Here is an 18,868-nt window from a genome sequence, read left to right on the forward strand (position 1 = left end):
GCGGGCACTTCTTTCTGCCTTGCCTCCCAGCCCCGTCACTCCTCTTGCGCTCGCTCGCTTTCTCTGGCAAGGGGGGCAGCACCCTTGGGAAGACACTCGTTCGCCGCATCCTGGTTACAGCCGTGCGGTCCGTAGTACAAGCGACATTACAGAACCGATTTCAGACTTGGTGTGGCTTATCGTCTTTCTGGCGTCCTTGCACTCGGGTATCTCTCCCTCTCTCTCTGCCTACTCCATTACGAGCAAGGGAAAAAAAAGCCCGCCGCCACCATGTTCGCCTCGGCGCTCGGCCTCCTGATGCTCGCCGTGAGCTGGGTCCTCCCCATGGCCACCTTCGGATCCCCCATCATCAACACGTCCAGCCTGTCGTGGACCCCGGCCGCGGACCACCAGACGACCTGCGAGAGCCCCGCTACGTTTGCCTCGGACCCGACCCTCGAGCCCGCCAACTGGCGCGAGTGTGCCGCGCTATACTCGTCCTGGGCTGTTGAAAATGGCACTTTTCGCCTCTTTCCGGAGCGGCGGCAGACGGAGAAGGAGGAGCAGTCCAGCGGCAGTGGCGGCGATGGCGGTGGCGGCAATGGCGAGAACATTGATGGATTCGTCGTGCTGCTGCACGAAACGGATTGCGTCCTCGCCGTGCGGCCCATGGATCCGGCCAAGGCGCCCTTCGTCGTCGGCGATAGGGACATCAACATGCTCCTCGAAGAGAGCCTGAAGAAGTTTTCGCGCGGCACCGAGCTGGCCGTCTCCGGAGTCGTCAAGTGCGCCGACGCGGGCGGCGAGAAGGCGGGCTTGATGTGGCAGCTATCCAAGGCGGCAAAATAAGTGTGCATTTCATTTCTTGGGGCTGAGAGCGCGCGCAAATGTACGATAAAGAAGAGTTGATGCCATGAAAAGGCGGTTATTGCGGCCATGCGGAATGCTGCTGAGAGGGCGTATGCTATTATTCGTGCGATCAGTTTCATGCTTGTACACGTACGTAGTTCCGAATTGGCGTGCCCCAAGGCTATTTTAGTCAGAAATATTTCGCCCAAGCTGTCGACTTCGAGCCTTTTCAGTCACTGCCAACGGACACTGGTCTCTAGAAGTATCAGCAAGTAACTTGTCCTCAATAGAAACAATGTCAATTTAATACGAAAGCAACACTAAGAAGTTTTAGTAACAGCAGAAAATGATTCCTACTCCCTTCACGGATCCGCCTCTTGAAATCTTCCATGTCGTGAAACTGAAGCTGCAAGTCTGACTTTGCGTTGCATCTTCATCCTGTTCATCGATTCGGGCAAGCCTAGCCCATCTGTTCGCTTGCCGCGTCCTCGATCAACTCGACAGATGACGCGCAGGTCTCAGCGATAAGCTTCAGATCGTCCTTCAGAGATCTGTGCATCTGCGTTCGAATGTGTTGGCGCGGACAGCTCCGTCAATCCCGACTGGGGACAGAGTACATACCGTCAGGACAAGTGCGAGTGTTCCCCGAAATATCTCCTCTCGTCTCTCGTTCAGTCGTTTGAACTGATCATCGATCTCGTCATCGGTACCGGACATAAAGAATCGCATTGTTGGGAGAATGTCAAGTTCCGGCATTATGTATCGAATTGACACTTCTTTGTAGATTTGGGAGGCTCTGGTGGCAAAGACGAGCTTTGCCATCATCTCAAAGGCGCGATCCCGGAGAAGCTGTAGGGTTAGCTAGCACTTTACACTTGGCCACTCTGCTTATGAAACGTTCGATTACCTTTTCGATCTCTGGATCTACTGTATCCTCATGCCTGTCTGCTATTCCATGAACCGCTGTACCGTCTTGGGCTATGCTTTCCATGATGTCTTTCATCTGGTCAATGAAGTCGATAAAGTTCAGAATCTGGATCTGTAACTGGGATACGTGATAGAGTGAGTCCTGAACGATTTTGACAACCTGAGCCTGGTAGGGTTGTCAACAGTCACGACATACCACCGACCTGCGGTATACTAGGGACAAGGCCACTTACCAGGTTGCTTTTCTCAGAGGATAGTCTCAGAAGCGTAGCCTGCAAGCGCGTAGCCTCGGCTGTTATCCTGCTAGTGTTCATTGCTCGTTCGGCGCATTGGTCTTCCAACCTGGATAATTCACTTCTCAGTAGTGAGTAGTGAGCCAATGCAATGCCTACGTCTGCTGCGACGCCAACACCACTCAACATGGCAGCGCCCGCTGATACTGCGGTAGCTACGAATCCTGCGCCTTCGCTAGCAGCACTGACACCAGCAGCTATATGGCCATGTTATTTTTTCCTTTGATTTGAGGCTGAGGTGTGGCCCAGGATGCTCTGAACATGAACTCACCTAGTGTAGTAGCGTTCTGCTCATACCACTCCTTGCTGGGTTTCACACCCCAGATCCTCGCGTGATGTTCTTCGGGCCTCTGTTCTTCCAGGGCCTGCGCTTCTTCCTGCAGCTTCTTGGTAGTCTCACTCTCATGAAGCACGGCCTCGATTCCGGCAGCCCGTTGTGCGTTTTGCGCTGCCGAGCCAGTCCTGAGACACAATGGACTGATGCGTCTACCAAAGCAAGCTTTCATGAAGGGCCTGCGCGCGAACTTGGATGATCCATAATGCCGAGACGTCGGTTCGAACGACCCTTCGAGGGCGCATCTCAACGTCTATCTAAAACTTCGAGAATGGCTTCTGATCCTAGACAACAGAGACCATGACGATCATATATGGAGCGAACTGTACCTTTGGGGGGGACCGCTCAAGCATCCTCATGACAGTCGGAACGCCAGCCTTTCATGCTGTGTGCAGTCCAGTCGGACGATCCGCAGCGAACTGCTCGACAAGCACAGGCCTAGTGAATTTTATGGAGTGCCGGTATAAGCCACAAAAATGAAGGGCGCACCGCCGATATTGACACCTCTTCGTACTCAAGTCGCCCAGACACTATACAGCTTTTCCCTGGTCCTTCAGCATGGCGGCGAGCGTAACCCAGTCAGGGATAATGGTGGCCACTAACTGGATCTTAGCAGCGCGTGGATAGGTTCAGGTTGATTTGATGCTTAGCTATTTCAACTTCCCCTCAGGGTGTGCTTGCCCCTGTGAACGCAACTGTGACAATTTCAGTGAACTGGAGGGGGGATACTTCTCGAGTGTTAAAAAAGTACGTGGCGGTGCGTGATGCGGACGGCTGGCCGAGTACGATGATTGCGATAGGGATAGCGGGTGCTTGGCATGCTATTGACAAGGCGTGGATGACATGGAAATATTGCGCAAGCTCAGCACCGGACCCAGGTGTCTTTCTGCACCTCGCTCAATATCACGGCCGTCAGTCACTTCATCATGGACCTGCCACTACGCTATTCATCTTCCAACGGTACCGTCCGGTGGACCAAATTGGGAGCCGGCCCGCCCCTTGTCTTCACTCATGGGACGCCCTGGTCGTCCTTTGTATGGCGGGACATCGCCGACGCCTTCACGTCCACACATACGGTCTACCTCTGGGACATGCCGGGTTACGGGCGCTCGGACAAATACGATGGGCAGGACGTCTCTCTGGGCGCCCAGGGTAAGCTCTTTGCAGAGCTACTCGCGCACTGGCGCTCAGAGCAGCAGGGGCAGCAGCAGGAGCAGCAGCAATGGGTTCCCATCGTCATCGCGCACGATTTTGGCGGCGCCGTGGCCCTGCGCGCGCACCTTCTTCACGGAGCGCGATACGCAGCGCTCGCGCTCGTGGATCCCGTCGCGGTCGCGCCCTGGGGCTCGCCCTTCTTCCGGCTCGTGGGCGCGCACGCCGGCGTGTTTGCGCAGCTGCCGGCGAACCTGCACGGCGCGCTGGTGAGGGAGTACATCTCCGGCGCGAGCCACGCGGGCCTACGGGCTGAGACGCTGGAGGCGCTGGCCAAGCCGTGGTGCGACGGCGACGGCCAAGCGGCGTTTTACCGGCAGATTCAGCAGGCGGACGAGCGGTTCACGACGGAGCTGGAGGGCCGGTATGGGGAGGTGCCGCTGGCGATGGTGATGGCCGAGGATGGGACGGGGGAAAGCGAGGATGGGAGCAACGGGAAGAGTCGGACACGGCGGGTGCTGCTGGTATGGGGGACGGAGGATTCGTGGGTGCCGGTGGAGAGGGGGAGGGAGCTGAAGCGCATGATGGGCGGCGAAGAAGGGGCGGTGGTGCTGAGGGAGATTGAGGGCGCGGGACACTTGGTGCAGATGGACAGGCCGGCGCAGCTGACGGGCGTCTTGATGGAGTTTGTGAGCGCTCTTAGTGGTGGTGGTGTTGGTAACGGTCTGAGACGAGGAGGAGGAGGAGTGTGATGCTCGAGTGGTGTTTTGGTTGTTTGTGTGCGTTCAACATAACGAGTGTCTCGCGTGTAAGTTGGCGCCCATCCGGCCGCCGACGAAGGTTGCAGCATGCTGTCCCCTCGCCCGCATGTCCTGAAACGACACGATGATAAGCCGTAAATGGCACCATGGCTTGCTGCATGTACCGACCGCATCGCCCGCGCATTACAGTGCATTAGTATAGCATAGTAGGTGTAGCCAAAATCTATTCTGGGTCCCAAGAGAAAGAGCCTCGATATAGATTTGCAGGCGCCACGATACGGATGCAGCGTGAAATGCACATCTCCCAGCATCTCAACGACTCATGGCTCGGCATTAGCGATTGGAGAGAGGCCGTCGCCTCAACTGCGAGCGTGAGTGACACTTGGGCCGGCGGACGGCTCCGCCATTGTCGGCAATCGCCAGCAGGCAGGCAGCTACTGTACATAGAAGGTCGGGTACAGGAAAACAGACCAGGGTTGGGACGGAGCACGGCCGGGGCATGAGAGGGCAAGTGCACCGGCCCGATCTGGCGCTCGGCAGCTTGAGCCGTCCGGAGAAGCATCATGGCCACTGCATCATGGCACTCGCCCAGCAGAGCCATCAACAAATGTCTTGCAGAGCAAAGTGGGCTTTTGCAGCACACGGGGGCGGCGGGCGCGCACGGGGCTCAAGCAGGTCCTTGGCCATGCCCCAATCCCCGCCCCCCGGTCAACGGACGGACAACTGGCCTCTGCGTTTCTGGGGCAAGCATTCCGCCGCTCATTTGCGGTGCGGGACACGAGATCTGACGGCGAAAATGGCGGGACGATTACGGTCATCATAGCGGGGGGTTTGGCCCCCCTGCTGGGTAGTAGGCACCTGCTACGTATGTTGGGAGGCGGTCAAGCTTTTGGATGGAGTGATGGAGCCGCTTGTGATGTGACATTACATATGCCGTCGTGAGAAAAGTATGGTGTGTAGGTACGTACTTGGAGCACAGCAATGTAACTACTTCGTACCAACAGCACTCCTTACAGCAGTGACAGTACGGGAAAATGCGCATGTTCGTAGACGCGGGTTGCGCGACACACACGGCGGGCGGTGTCAGCAGCGTCACCGTCGGGATGTCATCATTCATCCATCCCTTGCGTGCCTTGTTGGCCATTCTGTGTCTCGCAGGGGGTAAGGTGGCGGGCGGGCGGGCATGTCGTGCGACCAGCAAAAAGCTGCGCTCATGATATGTGAGGTTGAGGTCGAGATCTATTTTCCATGGGCCGGCAGTCATCAGTCGGACAGCGCGGCGCTCGCCCATAGGTGGGAATCGCAGCTGACGAGCCCGTCACGAGTCCGTCCGCCGCCGGCCTATCTGGTTCATCCGTCCAGCCAGCCAGCCAGCCGGCTTTCGGACAGACCGGTGCGGCTCGCATGCGACGCTGTGCTTACAGTACTTGCCTGCACATGAGATTTCCCTGTCCTGTAAATAAATAATTATATAAATATATATATATTTACACATACTGTGCTCAGAGTACAGTACCCAGATCCATGGTATCGTGTGTGTGTGTTGTGCAAGGCCGTCTGCCACGACGACGACCTGCTCGACTTGAACAGTCCGTCCTCGACGGATGGATGCAACTTGGGCTATCACAGTGTGGCCGGAATAATCCGGCTGGCTGCAACCTGCCCGCTCCCTCTGGTGTTGGCTTGGGCGGTGATGAGGGACATGGATGGCACGTACCTACACAATTCAGAGAGATCAAGATCTAGCACGGGCCAATTATTGGTCATCACACGCCTAACTGGGAGTAGTGAGGGTACTACTAAATATGGTTGTTGGTTGTGCCGGGCCGAGAAAGCCTGTTGGTGGCATTGGGTGGGTGATTGATGTTGGCCAGGTTTGATGATATGAGGGATGATTGAGTGACTGGACGGAAAATGTGGATGAATGGAAATTGAGAACAAGAAGTGCCTTTCAGCCTGCCGACACGCGAGGGGGCGCGAATAGACTGAGTTTTGTTATAAGTGAGGCAACCAGGGTCTCCTCGCTGCTGCCTTGTTGGACGAGACATGCGAGCAGAGGCGAGCAAAGCAGATGAGTCGCATATCGGGCGGCTGTAATAGTCCCGAGAAAGAGGGAAACACATGTGCCAGGTAAGTACCTAGGTAAGGCAGGCATGACGCTGGCGGCCAAGCACACGAGACCTTCACGAGTCACTATGGCCGGATTCGTTGCGTTGGGGCGGAGCAGGATGTCAGGACGGGCAGCAGCAGCAGCAGCAGCAACAAGAGAAAGAAGAACAGCAATACGTACAGTACGTCGCGACCGCACATCGCTTGTGTGTGCCAATGACATGGCAAGCTGGGAGGGGACTGGAGGGAGAGTCTGGGGATCGGGTGATGGCTTTGAAGCTTCAGGGTCACAGGCCATCCGACGTTGAAGTTGAGGTGGAGTCGAGCGGAGGGTTTAGGTACAATTGGTGGGTGGCAGGCCGAGACCCCGGCCCCCATCAGAGCCATCCACACGACGCCTCCACCTCACCGCAGTACAATCGCGCCACGCCCGCCTTACAGGGCAGTGGTGGAGGAGTGCCTTGAGTGCATCAGCTCCCCTCCCCGCTGTCTTCCCACCGGCACACCGCAGCGGAGCCGCCGCCGCCTCCAGACCGCGGCCAAAATCGTTCAGTGGATGGGCTCCGGCGGGTGTTATCCCACACTGCAGTGTGCATGTGGCTCCCCAGTGGGCGCCGACCTCTGCTGAAAGGCAGTCTTGAGGTGGGAGAGACGGCAGGTCACACACCTTAGTAGAGGGAACAACACAGCGGCGGGCCATGCATGCCGTCCTTCGGACTCGTTGCATCCAACTCCACCACCACCAACAGAGATCGTAGTGCACCATTGCACAAAGTTCGCGGCGTGCTGTATTGTGCTCACAGTACGGTACGACTGGTCGATACCAAGGAATGAAAAACTCTGCTTTACTGGCGGAGACACGCCCTCCGTGGGCGTGGGCCGCGGCCGGCGGTTTCATTGCGAGATGATCGTCTGTTCGCTTTTCTGTCGCGCCGAGCGGACCGCCTGTTGGCGGTGCGAGCTTGGAGCGTTATGCCCTGGACTGTCGTAGTAATAAATGCCCGCTAAGCAGCAGGCAGAGGTCAACCTGGCAGTGGTCCCGTCCCCTGCCCACCCCGGCCCTTTCAGGGTCCTGGGCTGAGGCGAGGCGCCGACCGCCGTTTTGCCGCACAGGCGGGGGCGCCGATGATCGCCCCGTAGCCGCTGATCGAGCCCCGGAGGTGTGCTGCGACTGATGGTTGGGGAGGGGGGTGGGGGACCCTGTGATCCAGCCCTGTAGCATTTGCTCGCCTCAGCCTGCTGCTTTTACTCCGTACTGATGAGGTGGCTTATTATTACCGGCACTGGGCTGAGGCCGCGGCGAGGTGTCATGCCCCGCCAGGAAGGAGGCGGTGACGGGGATCTAACACGTACTCTGCTTCGTGGCAGGCAGGTGCCTCTTTACATCCACACATCGCCTGTTCCCAGCTTCCTACCTTACTTTGTACTTCACGTTACGATGCGGTCCGTTAGGTACTGATCTCGACCAAATGACGCCGTCTCCGCCGCACTCTTAAAGTTCCAAGCATACAGTACTGTACTCGCCTGCTGCTTGCTGCTGTTGGTTTGCGCAGGCGGGGCATCCAACAACAGCCGAGTGCGGCCCTGGAGCTGCTGATCCAAATTAGCAGCATTTCCCCGTTTTGAAGCTGTTTAGGATGGGGGTCAAAGAAAGGAACCGCGTGCGTTTCGAAACATTGAAACCACCACTCCCGACCTTGCGGTGACGCCACCAACACGCTCGTGCCCACTGCACCTGGTGCTACTAGGTACCGTTCATGGCACCGTTTCATCACCCTCGCCTGTCCAAAATAGAGGAGGCTGCGCGGTCGGTCAGAGTCAAGCAAGCAGATGCGGTCTGAAACGACGTCAGCGACAGAGACAGAGAGAGACACATGGGTAGAGACAGACAGAACAGACGGACGCATGACGCGGGGGGCGACGTGGCGGGCGACTGTCGACTGATGACGGCAGCGACGACGACGACGACGACGACGACGACAGCGGCCCAAACCCAAAACTCTCTCCGCCTCGCGCGGCGGCACTTGGCTCCTTGTCCGGCTCTCGCCCCGACGGAACCCTCCGGCTAAAGATGTCTATGAATGGAATTCCCCCCTCCTCACACACACACACAACACACACGCCCACAACAAAGGACAAGCCCGCGGCGCCATTGACGGGATCCAAGGACGCCGCCTCTTCCGTGGTGGCTGACCCTGCACAACGCTTCCCCCTTCTCCAGTCGCACACGCTGTCCGCTCCCATGATAGCCTGCGCGTGCCCAGCCGGCGCAACGTTGAATCCGGCTGGCTGGCCCAAGGTGGTTGGTTGGCTGGCTGGCTGCCCGACACACCAAACAACGCGGGAGGCCGGGAGGGAGGGGGGTGTGATGCGATGCGATGCGATGTGGTGTGGTGTGGTGTCGCCGCCAGGCAGCCGAGCTTGTCCTTTTGACCCTGTACAGACAGGTTCACCGTGAAATGGATGTCATGTCGTCCCGTCCGCCACCACACACTCGATACCCGTGATATAAGTCATCTCGCCCCAGGGAGCCTCCCCTCGCATGTGCTTCTCACTATACCCTGCCCCTACTGCTCCCCCGGATTTCCTTTCAACCCTGCGTCAGCCTCGATCCACCGTGATGCACCTCTGCGCCATCGCTTTGTTCCGACAAGCAGCATCATCAACATCAACATCCAGCGCACTGTTCGGCCACGACACCCGCCCAACAAGCGACAACACCGCCAAGGCGCGGCCCCGAAACAAGCAAGCATACACGCACGTACCCGCGCACACGAACGCGCTCGCGCACGCGCATCGGCAACCTCCACCGACGGGCCCCAAAGAGAGACGGCCAGATAAAGCACCCCCTTCACCACAAACGACGCTTTCGGTTCAGAGGCGAGAGGGACAAGGGGGTGCGTGTCTAACAACAACCTTGCATGCAACCTCGCGATCCTGCCCGGGCCACAATCGCAGACGTGCCCTCCCCGAGCCGCGTTGCAGCGGGCAGTAGGCGGAACATACCTACCTGCCTTTTACTTGGGCCTCCCGCAGGAACTATTCAAAGGCACTTACGGCATCGACGTGCGGCTCAAACAGCTGCTGTTACCCTCGCGTTACAAAGTCGTCATAGACGCCGCGTCCGACCAGGGCTCACACACGAAGCACCTCGTCTCTTACTTAACGGCGCCGGCTGCCGCTCAAACCCATCTTCACCTCCTGATGCCCGACTCATATCCGCAGCGCCATACATAACGCACTGTAGTATCACACGTCGGCGGAACGGCGAAAACCACGTCGTCGTCATGACGGCCAGCTATCTCTCTCACAACCATATCCACTCCGCCGGCATGGCGATCCCGGCCGTCCGCCACCGCACATTCTCCTCCTCCTCAAACTCCGTCTCCAACATGCCGCCCTCCTCGTCCTCATCTTCATCATCCTTCTCCGCCACCACGACCGCTTCCTTCTTCCAGCTGCCCACGACCAGGCGGCGCCACAAGCAGACCCGTCTCATCGAGCAGCAGCAACAGCTGGAGCAGGCCGCCGCCGCCCACGAGCAGGCTAACCTCCGTGCCCAGGCCTGGCTCTACATCAACGACTTCCTCGACACGTCGTCCGACTGGAGTGAGATGCGCGAGCAGATTGCCATTGTCTGCGAGGCCGTCCCCACCATGCCCGAGCTCAACGCCTACGGCGAGCTTGACGAGAAGGAGGGCACCGTCGCCTGCCGCCGCCTGTTTAAGGCCCCCGTCGTATGGGATCGCCTTGGCCATAGCCTGTGGAAGACTCTCCACGCCGCCGCCGATCAGCGCGCCATCGCCCGCAAGCTCTTCGAGGCAGACTGGGCCGCCACCCTCGACGGCTTCACCGACGTCGACTACGCCGCCGCTGCTGAGGAGTCGGGTCGGAGCGGGCGCCGCCGCGCGTCCGAGTCGACCGTCGGCACGGGCATCAGCTCGCGCAGCTCCAGCGTCTCGCCCCTGGACAGGGTCAACGAGTGCTGCGGCGCCGCCGGCGCCAAGGTCAAAAAGCAGTCGTCCCGCATGAAGCTGTCGAGGAAGTTTTCGCCCTCGCGGCGAGCATCGTCTGACACGGACCGCGAGATTAGTACCGCCACCACCGCCGCTGTCACTCTGTCGCAGCAGCTGGACCACCACCGCCGGGACAGCTCCGACCTGGCCTACGGCGACCGGTCTGCCACACCGCGAATCATCCCGTCAAGCTACTTCTCGGCCATGCGGCGCACGTTCGGGCTCTTTGGCGACAGCTCGCGGGAGCAGTCGCGATGACCAATTTGGTGTAGGACAGGGGTGTCACGGGAACCCGATGAACAGGGAAACCGACATGTAACAACAACAACAATATCAACGGCACACGGCAACAAATACGCGGTAATTAATCAGCATTTTGGGGAAGGCAGAATGCCTTCAGCGTAGGCGTTTTTGGTGGATTTGAATCGGGTTACCTATCATCGTCCACACGAACCTGAGCGATTTGGGACGGACGCATACTGTCGCAATGAGCCCTTGCATGATGGAAGGCTCGCATGTAACAGCATCACGGCTTGGCGTTTTGGGGGGGGGAAGGTGAGCATTTCCTGCGGGTAACCCTCGGCGAAGCATACTCGGATTGGGACAGACCTCAATGAGGGCATATGGCGCCAACAAGACATACGTAGGTAATACCTAGTAGCATATTTAGCTAAATGAATACGCGCGCATAAAGCCGCCGATTCATTAATGAATGATATAATAAACTCAGAAGCACTCTCCCCCGCCACATGTTTGGTCTTGGAAGCTCATGACTGCCCAATGTCGTTTCAAGTAGGGCAATTCATGGAGTGCTTCTCTTTGAACTTATAGAAGGGGATTGTGAACTCTGCAAGCTGTAGTGAGACCTGCCACTGCCGGGCTGCACTTGCCGCATCTCGCTGTTAGATTACTAGCATAGGAATTCCACAGCGCGTGCAGTAAGAGGAAAGAGCCTCTTATAGTTACATCCTATTTCCCAACTTGCATTCCAGCTGCATTTCCTAGTTCCGAGCTGCCATTGTTATCGGTGTAGAATGGCATCTCGACTTTCGGGGATACCGGGTAGGCTAGTCGCTGCTGACTCATTACGTTGAGCAACTCACCATGCCCAAAACGGGAAGGAGCTTCCCTACTGTGGGACCGGCTCAACCGCGGAAGTCGCTCGTGCCTGTGTCGGCCCCTCCCTGTTGGGCCTGCTAGGTGCGAGGCTGCACCAGAACCCACCGAACCGCGCAGCGCTTGCTAGCGCCACAGCTACCCCAAGCTCGCGCCGCCGGCTATTTTCATTCGAGCCTCAAACACGCCAGCCTCGCAAAACAATCATCGTCGGTCCCTCAGCCAAACCGCCGCGCCGACGCCGACGACTGCACGAAGGCCCTTGTTCCCAACGCCGCCAAGACGCTCATTTTATAGGCTCATCTGAGTTCTCCTTTCGCTTCGCGGATGGTACGCCCCGCCGAGGGATGACGAGTCGACTTGCCCTGCTGCAGCACCTAGTCTGGTCGTGATCATGGCGGCGGCGGACGTGGACGTGGGCTACGTCGCCGGCCACCTCGGCCTCGACCAGCCCATCGTCACTGCTCTGACGACCGAGCCGACCGTGGACCTCGTGTCGACCCTGCTCCGCGCCGTGGCGGCCAAGGCGCACGAGTTCGACACCTTGTACGCCGAGAAGCTGCAGACGGACATCGAGCTGGAGAACGCGGTGCGCAGCGCCGAGACTCGCTCTCAGACGTCCAGAGCAACGGCGGAAAAGGCACTGAAGGATGTTGAAGAGGCCAGAAAGAGCTTGAAGGAAGAAGGTATGAGCCAACGCGACGGCCCTTCCTTTCTCCCTGCGTCTCTCCGCAGGTGGACAGTGTACTGACCGTGCGACGTTGCGCACAGAAACAAAGCGGCAGACCCTGGAGAACGAACTTCAGTCGCTCAAGGCCAAGAACTCGGACCACGATGCAGATGTCAAGGCGCTCAATGACAAGATTGAAACTCTCCAGTCCTCCAACCGGACCAACTTGAGCATTATCGAGTCCAACAACAAACGAGACCAAACAATCACCGACGAGCTCACCAAGCAGCACCAACGGAACGTCGAGCTGTCCCGCGAAATAACCGCCCTCCAACAGTCCGAGCAGAATGCAAAGGGCCAACTGAACAGCGCAAAGTACCGCGAGGAGTCGCTTAAGCAACAACTTGAGCTTGCCCGCCGTAATGGCGAGTGGCTTGAGAATGAGCTCAAGACCAAGAGCGATGAGTCGCTCAAGTACAGGAAGGAGAAGGGTGCGCGCATCGCCGAACTTCAGCGCGAGAGCGAGGATGCCCGATCCCAAGTCGATGCCCTCAAACGGACCGAGCAGCAACTGCGCGAGCGTCTCGACGCCATGCAGGCCAGGGCTGATGATGCCCTGGTCAAGCTGCAGAAACAGGAGGGAGCGTTTGCCACGACGGTCGAGAGCTACAAGCAAGAGCTTGAGGACCAGCGGCGACTCGTGGACATGTCCGATCAGCTCAGCAAGAAGCACCAAGAGCGCGTGCGCGAGCTCGAAGCTGAGAAGGAACGCCTCAAGGACAACTACGAAAATGAGATCCGCCGAGTTCGCACTGAGCTGGAACAAGAGCGACAGACCACGACGCAAATGGAGGAGAAGATTCAGCAGCTGGAGTCTGAACTCGACGAGCTCCACGCCCGCATGGATCAGCGCCCACAACCTGCAGAGCCGCCGCAGACCCCTCGTGCTAACGGCTCACTGATGGCTCGCGCAGCGTCACCTTTTGGTACCCCGGGGTCGGTCCGCAGCAAGTCAGCCGTCACCGCGACGCAGGCCATCGAGCAGTTGTATCAAGTCAAGGGACAGTTGGCCAGCGAGAGGCGACGCAATCAGCAACTATCCGAAGAGCTGGACACTATGCTCTCTGCCCTGGAAGCCAAGGCACCTGAGATTCAAGAGCTTCAGGCCGAGACCGAGACGCTCCGCAGCGAAATCGCACGCATGTCGGAGTTGTCGCAGCAGAGCTTCGAGGAGCGCGATGCCGCTAGAAAGGCGGCTCGCAAGGCTGAGAGCGCCTTGACAAACACGACATCGGAAGTCAAGATTCTCAAGACGCAGCTGCGCGACCTCGGAACGCAAATCCAGCTTCTCGTCTTTAACATTTACGCGCTCGAGAAGGGCATGGACGAGCTGACAGAGGACGAAAAATTCCGACTTCAGCAACTCGAAAAGGGCGAGATCACCGAGGAGGCATTGTCTGACATGTCTGACACGCACCAGTTCATCACCCAGAAGCTTGTCGTGTTCAAGGACATCAAGGCTCTCCAGGCCAAGAACGAGGACCTCTTGCGCATCACACGCGAGTTGGCTGAGCAGATCGAAAGCGAGGAGGCACTGGCCGCCAAGCACCAGGCCAAGCTCGATCACGATAATGTCGAGAAGCTGCAACGTGAGCTCGAGCACATGATTGACGAGAGCAAGGCCATCAAGAATACCATGGAGAGCTATAAAATGGAACGCGACATGTTCCGCCGCATTCTTCAGCAACGCGGCGTCGGCGGAGACGAGGCCTCCATGATGCGCGGATCTCTCGACGGAAGCCAGCGACCTCCCCTCGCTAGCATTGAGGGGGACCAAACAGAGGCTCTCAACGAGGCCATTCGCAAGCTGCAGTCCGAGTACGATAACTACCGAACCGCCCAAGACGAAGTTCGCAAGGATCTCCGTACCCAGGTGGACCGCCTGTCGTCGGAGAAGAACTCGATGCAAACGGAGCGGGTCAAGCTCCACGGCGACTTGCGTATCGAGTCCGAGAGGAGGGAGATGCTCCAGGCAAACTATGTCGCCCTCCAGGGCGAAAATGTGGAGCTGCAGAAGCGCAGCCAGAGCCTCTCCGAGATGGCGGCTAAGCAAGACATTCGGACGCAGCAGGTCGCTGAGGAGCTCATCGAGGCCAAAGGTCTTCTCGACAGCATGCGCAACGAGACAGCAAACCTCAAGGCCGAGAAGAAGCTATGGAAAGAAATTCAAGACCGCATGAGCAAGGAGAACGAGAACCTGATCGAGGAGAAGAACCGCCTCAACAACCTGCTCGCGACGCAGCAGTCTCTGGAGAATGAGCGCAATATCTCCGAGTCTGAAGCACGACGAAAAGCACAGACCAAGATCGAGTCTTTGGAACGCGACCTGAGCGAGACGCAGCGGAAGCTGTCCAAGGAGGCGGAGGAGACAAAGAAACTTCAACTGCGCAAAGAATTCGAAGCTAAGGAGGCCCAAAAGCGGATTGACGAACTCATGGCCAGCCTGAGCCAGATTCGTGAGGACCATGTCGTGGTCAAGACCACCAGGGATCACCTCCAGGCTCGCGTTGACGAGCTGACGGTCGAGCTTCGCAATGCGGAGGAGCGCGTCGGCCGCCTGCAGCCACGGCCCACACCGCGACCTGGCTCCACAGATAATGACGTGCGGCTTCAACAACTCGAGACCGAGGTTCACGAGCTCAACAACGACATTTCGGATCTGAAGCGAGACCTGGATCTCGCGAAGACGCATCTTGAAAATGCAACGGCCCAAGCTGAGCAGTATAAGGAGCTCAGCCGGGAGAACGAGGAGATGTTGGAGGATCTTCGAGGGTCTCAAGACCAGTATCGCCAGGAGATGGAGACACTCATCGGCAAAAAAGACGCCAAGATCAAGGAGCTGAGCCAGCGGTTGGAGGATGTCTCCGCGGAGCTGTCGCAGACTAACAGCGAGCTGTCGACTCTGCGAGACTCCCAGGGCGAAGTGGCTCGCAAGTACGAGGACGAAAAGGCTATTCTTGAGGAGGAGCTGCAGCGACTCAGGGACGACAGCACCCGACACGTGGAGGCTGCCCGGTACCATCAGCAGGATTTGAGGGCGCAGGCCGAAATCGCGTCTAAAGCACAGCAGGACTACGAGCAAGAGCTCGTCAAACACGCCGAGGCGGCTAAGCTTGTCCAGCAGCTGCGCTCAGAATACAACGAGTTGAAGAGCCAGACAGCGACCCTCAGGGCTGAGGCGGAGTCCGCCAAGGTCGCGCTGACGCAGAGCGAAAGCTCCTGGGACGAGCGTCGGCAGCAGTTGGAGCAGGAAATGGCCGAGCTCACGGCTCGCCGCGAAGACGTCAACGCCCAGAACAAACTCCTCCACCAGCAATTGGAAGGCCTCACCGCCCAGGTTGCCGCCTTGCAGCAGAGCCGCGGAAGCAACGAGGACGGCGACGAGGGCATGTCGCCGGTTCACGTTGGCGACGCGCTGGAAGGACTCCGCGAACTCAACAGCTACCTGCGACGCGAGAAGGAGATTCTTGAGGTCCAATATGATCTCAAGTCTCAAGAATCAAAGCGACTCCAGCAGCAGGTTGAATATGTACAGTCGCAGCTTGACGAGGCCCGGCTCAAGCTTGACCAGGAACGCACCCAGGCCGCTCAAGGGGGACGCAACTCCATGGCGCACCAAGACCTCATGGAGAAGCTTAACGAGCTAAACCTGTACCGAGAGAGCAGTGCTGCTCTACGCAACGAGAACGGTCAGCTCAAGGACCAAATCGCCGAAAGGAACAAGAAGATTGAGGAGATGGAGGGCAAGGTACAGCCTCTTGAAGCGGAAATTGATACTTTGACAACGCAAAAGTCGTATCTCGAGGAAGAGATTAAGCAGATTCAAGAGGACCGCGACCGTTGGCAGAAGCGAACCGAGGGTATACTTACTAAGTATGGCCGCGTTGATCCTGCCGAGATGGAGTCGCTTAAGAAGTCGGTGGAGGATTTGCAAAAGGAACGGGACGCCCTCAAAGAGGGCGAAGGGCCGCTGCAAGCCAAGGTGACTGAATTGGAGTCGACGCTGGAGTCGGAGCGTGAAGCGTGGCAAACGACGCGCGGCCGACTTACGGAACAATTCAAAGAACGTTCCCGAAAATTAACCAGCGACAAGAATGAGATGGCCAACAAGGCCAACGACCTCCAAGCACAGCTCGACCAAGTTAAGGGAGACCTTGACGGAGCTCAAAGACGCGCCGAAGAGGCCGCTGGCGAGAAGATATCTCTCGAAGAGCAGGTGCAGAACTTTAAGCGACAGGTCGACGAACTTCGGCAGCAAGGCCAGCAGTCGCAAGTGGTGGAGACACAATCTGGCTCGACAGAAGTGGTCGCTCAGCTTGAGCAGCAGCTTGCCGACTCCCGTAAGGAGCTGGAAGCACTCAGCGCGCAGAAGCTGGGCGCCGAGCAACAACTCGAGAACCTTCGTGCCGAGATGCAGACGGCCATCGCGGAACGTGACGAGGCTAGACAGAAGCTGCAAGAGGCGCCGACGCCGATGGATGTCTCTGGTTCCGACCAGGCGCCACCCGCACTCGCTCCAGAGGTTGGCGACCAGAACCAGAACGGTGCACCAGGCTTGTCTGACGAAGAGAAGAAAGCCCTTGAGGAGAGGCTCGCCGCGGCCGAAGCCAAGGCAGCCGAATATGAGGAAAAGGCGAACGAGGTGGAGGCGAAGATTGCGCAGACGGTCAAGGAGCGCTGTGACAAGATGCGCGACACCCTCAACAACAAGCTGAGAGAGAGTCGCACTCAGACGGAGGAGAAGCTGAAGCAGAAGGAAGACGACTTCAAGCTGCGGCTGGAACAGGAAAAGCGCATCTGGCAGGCCGAAAACCAGTCGAGCCAGCCCGTCAGCCAGGCGCCCAACGAGCCCCCAGCGACGCCGGCAAAGGTCGACGCCCAGCAGCCGCCGGCCACACCTACGACGGTCAGCGCATCCGACTTATCGCAACTTGACGATGCGGGAGTGCGACAGTTCCTGTCGTCCAACCAGACCGCTAAGAGCATCATCACGGCAAACATCAAGAAGCGCTTGGAGGCGGAAAGCGCCAAGATCAAGGGCGAGACGGAGGCCAAGGTCCAGTCGGCCCGTGAGCAGGCGCAGCTCATGGAGTCGAAGAAGTCTGCCCTTCGCATCAGCAGGGCTGAGAATAGACTCAAGACGGCTGAGACGAAGCTCGGAGTCGTGGAGACGGCGGCGGCGGAGACGCCTCAGAAGCCCGTAGTCGAGGTGTGGGAGGATGTTAAGAAGGTCCAAACCGGCCCCGCGTCTACTCCTGCCGCAGCGCCGGGGACACCGGCTAAGCCACCAGGCACTCCTGCTCCGCAGTCGACTCCGGCAGCCAAGCCAGCGGCTGCATCGACACCGGCTGCACCTGTGCCGACAGTGCCTACTTCGGCACCAAACACCGCGGCGGAGCCCGAGACGAAGTCGGCTGCGCCTGTTCCAGCAACCGGCAGCAGCAGCCTGCCGCCAAAACCAGCAAACCCTTTTGCCGCTTCGACGGGCAGTGTCAAGGCGGAGGCGCCGAATCCCTTTGCCACCAAGACAGAAGGCGCGGCAGTGCCTCCAGCAGGCGCTCAAGCCCCGACGCAGGCTCCCCAAGCCCAGCCTCAGCAGCAGGGTCAGGCCCCTAAGTCGGGCATCCCCATGCCTCGCGGTGGTGGTCGTGGACGAGGCGGTGCGTACGTGCCTCCGGGACAGCGGACCGCAAGTGGCAACCAGGATGTCCCTCAGGCTCAGCAAGCTGGTCGCGGTCGCGGCAGAGGATTCAACCCGGGAGCGACCGACTTCCAACCGGGAACGAAGCGTCCGAGGGGCGATGGAGATAGCGCTAGAGGCGCGAAGAGAGCCCGCGGTGCGCATTAGGGCAGACGTTCGCGGCAATAAATTGGCATATTGACGGTGTTGGCTGTGCTTGAGGAAACAGGACCTGGGGTGTGTACGATGGACGGAACATGAAGCTGGGATCTTGGGAATGTAAAGTGCTCTGTACTTCTACTCGCTCCTAACCGGAGCTGGTCACTGCGGAGACGGCGTACACCGATGCGTAGCACCAGTCTTTATGAAAGTTTCCTTACGGTTTTACGACACTGCTGATGGCCGTCCTACTTTGACTCACACCGGAGTGGGGTGCTAGCTGTAAATCGCCGCCTTGCATCGGTTGTAAAGCGCGGTCGCTTTATTGTACGAACCTTCACCCATTCGAATCTGCGACACCCGGGCCGATGCCAGTGCTTCCATGAGAGTGGCACGAGGTTCATGCCGCATCGCGGCGGTCGCGGGAACATGGACTGGTTAGCGCGGAAGCTTGCGCAGTTATAGTCGGATCTGTGCCGTCTTGCGAGTCCCGAGATGGCGCTGCGAATGAGCGTTGAGTCTAGTTGGAGGAGCTAAAGCCGCGATCAAGATACCTAGCAGAAGCTCCGGCACTTATGATACCGCCTCGCCTATGCAGTGACTGTGTGAAGGCTATGCAAGGACGAAAACTTGTGGCCGTGGGGCCGTGAAGGCCTGTACGAAGTACGAGCCAAGGCCCATGGGAGGCGTGCGCTCGTGGATCCTCAGCTTGTAGCTCTTGTCGAAGTGCTTCTGACTGTTTTGAGATTCATTGGTTTAGTGC

The 18,868-nt window shown here is 58.4% G+C and overlaps 6 protein-coding genes across 6 annotated transcripts; 4 read left to right on the top strand and 2 right to left on the bottom strand.

The window, feature by feature from the left end:
• Positions 1-270: 270 nt before the first annotated feature.
• JDV02_004310 (uncharacterized protein) lies at positions 271-828 on the top strand (the record flags this gene model as incomplete). Its single annotated transcript, XM_047985513.1, has 1 exon — positions 271-828. One exon carries the CDS (start codon positions 271-273, stop codon positions 826-828), a length of 558 nt encoding a protein of 185 aa, XP_047841490.1.
• A 460-nt stretch (positions 829-1,288) lies between these two features.
• JDV02_004311 (uncharacterized protein) lies at positions 1,289-4,351 on the bottom strand (the record flags this gene model as incomplete). The annotated part of the gene is made up of 5 exons (XM_047985514.1): positions 2,320-4,351; positions 1,989-2,245; positions 1,736-1,921; positions 1,450-1,677; positions 1,289-1,387 (listed from the first exon to the last, which is right to left on the bottom strand). The coding sequence occupies exons 1-5, from the start codon at positions 2,552-2,554 to the stop codon at positions 1,289-1,291; spliced, it is 1,005 nt and encodes a 334-aa protein (XP_047841491.1). The 5' UTR covers positions 2,555-4,351.
• JDV02_004312 (uncharacterized protein) lies at positions 3,267-4,487 on the top strand. The gene has a single exon (XM_047985515.1). It carries the CDS (start codon positions 3,309-3,311, stop codon positions 4,284-4,286), a length of 978 nt encoding a protein of 325 aa, XP_047841492.1. The 5' UTR covers positions 3,267-3,308; the 3' UTR covers positions 4,287-4,487.
• Positions 4,488-5,741: 1,254 nt separating this feature from the next.
• On the bottom strand, positions 5,742-6,482 carry JDV02_004313 (uncharacterized protein). Its single transcript, XM_047985516.1, has 2 exons — positions 6,013-6,482; positions 5,742-5,961 (listed from the first exon to the last, which is right to left on the bottom strand). The coding sequence occupies exon 1, from the start codon at positions 6,416-6,418 to the stop codon at positions 6,095-6,097; it is 324 nt and encodes a 107-aa protein (XP_047841493.1). The 5' UTR covers positions 6,419-6,482; the 3' UTR covers positions 5,742-5,961; positions 6,013-6,094.
• Positions 6,483-9,325: 2,843 nt separating this feature from the next.
• Positions 9,326-10,678, top strand: JDV02_004314 (uncharacterized protein; the record flags this gene model as incomplete). The annotated part of the gene is made up of 1 exon (XM_047985517.1): positions 9,326-10,678. The coding sequence occupies one exon, from the start codon at positions 9,326-9,328 to the stop codon at positions 10,676-10,678; it is 1,353 nt and encodes a 450-aa protein (XP_047841494.1).
• Positions 10,679-11,715: 1,037 nt separating this feature from the next.
• On the top strand, positions 11,716-18,448 carry MLP1. The gene is made up of 2 exons (XM_047985518.1): positions 11,716-12,222; positions 12,308-18,448. Exons 1-2 carry the CDS (start codon positions 11,931-11,933, stop codon positions 18,112-18,114), a joined length of 6,099 nt encoding a protein of 2,032 aa, XP_047841495.1. The 5' UTR covers positions 11,716-11,930; the 3' UTR covers positions 18,115-18,448.
• The last annotated feature ends 420 nt before the right edge of the window (positions 18,449-18,868 follow it).

This window comes from Purpureocillium takamizusanense, chromosome 3 (genome assembly GCF_022605165.1).
Source record: "Purpureocillium takamizusanense chromosome 3, complete sequence".
NCBI classification, from domain to species: Eukaryota; Fungi; Ascomycota; class Sordariomycetes; order Hypocreales; family Ophiocordycipitaceae; genus Purpureocillium; species Purpureocillium takamizusanense.

Excerpts from the sequence above, each read along its gene's own strand:
- JDV02_004313 (XM_047985516.1), bottom strand. The coding sequence starts at position 6,418 with ATGTGTTTCCCTCTTTCTCGGGACTATTACAGCCGCCCGATATGCGAC.
- MLP1 (XM_047985518.1), top strand. The coding sequence starts at position 11,931 with ATGGCGGCGGCGGACGTGGACGTGGGCTACGTCGCCGGCCACCTCGGC. Across the intron at positions 12,223-12,307 it reads AAAGAGCTTGAAGGAAGAAG|AAACAAAGCGGCAGACCCTG; the intron begins GTATGAGCCAAC and ends CGTTGCGCACAG.
- JDV02_004312 (XM_047985515.1), top strand. The coding sequence starts at position 3,309 with ATGGACCTGCCACTACGCTATTCATCTTCCAACGGTACCGTCCGGTGG.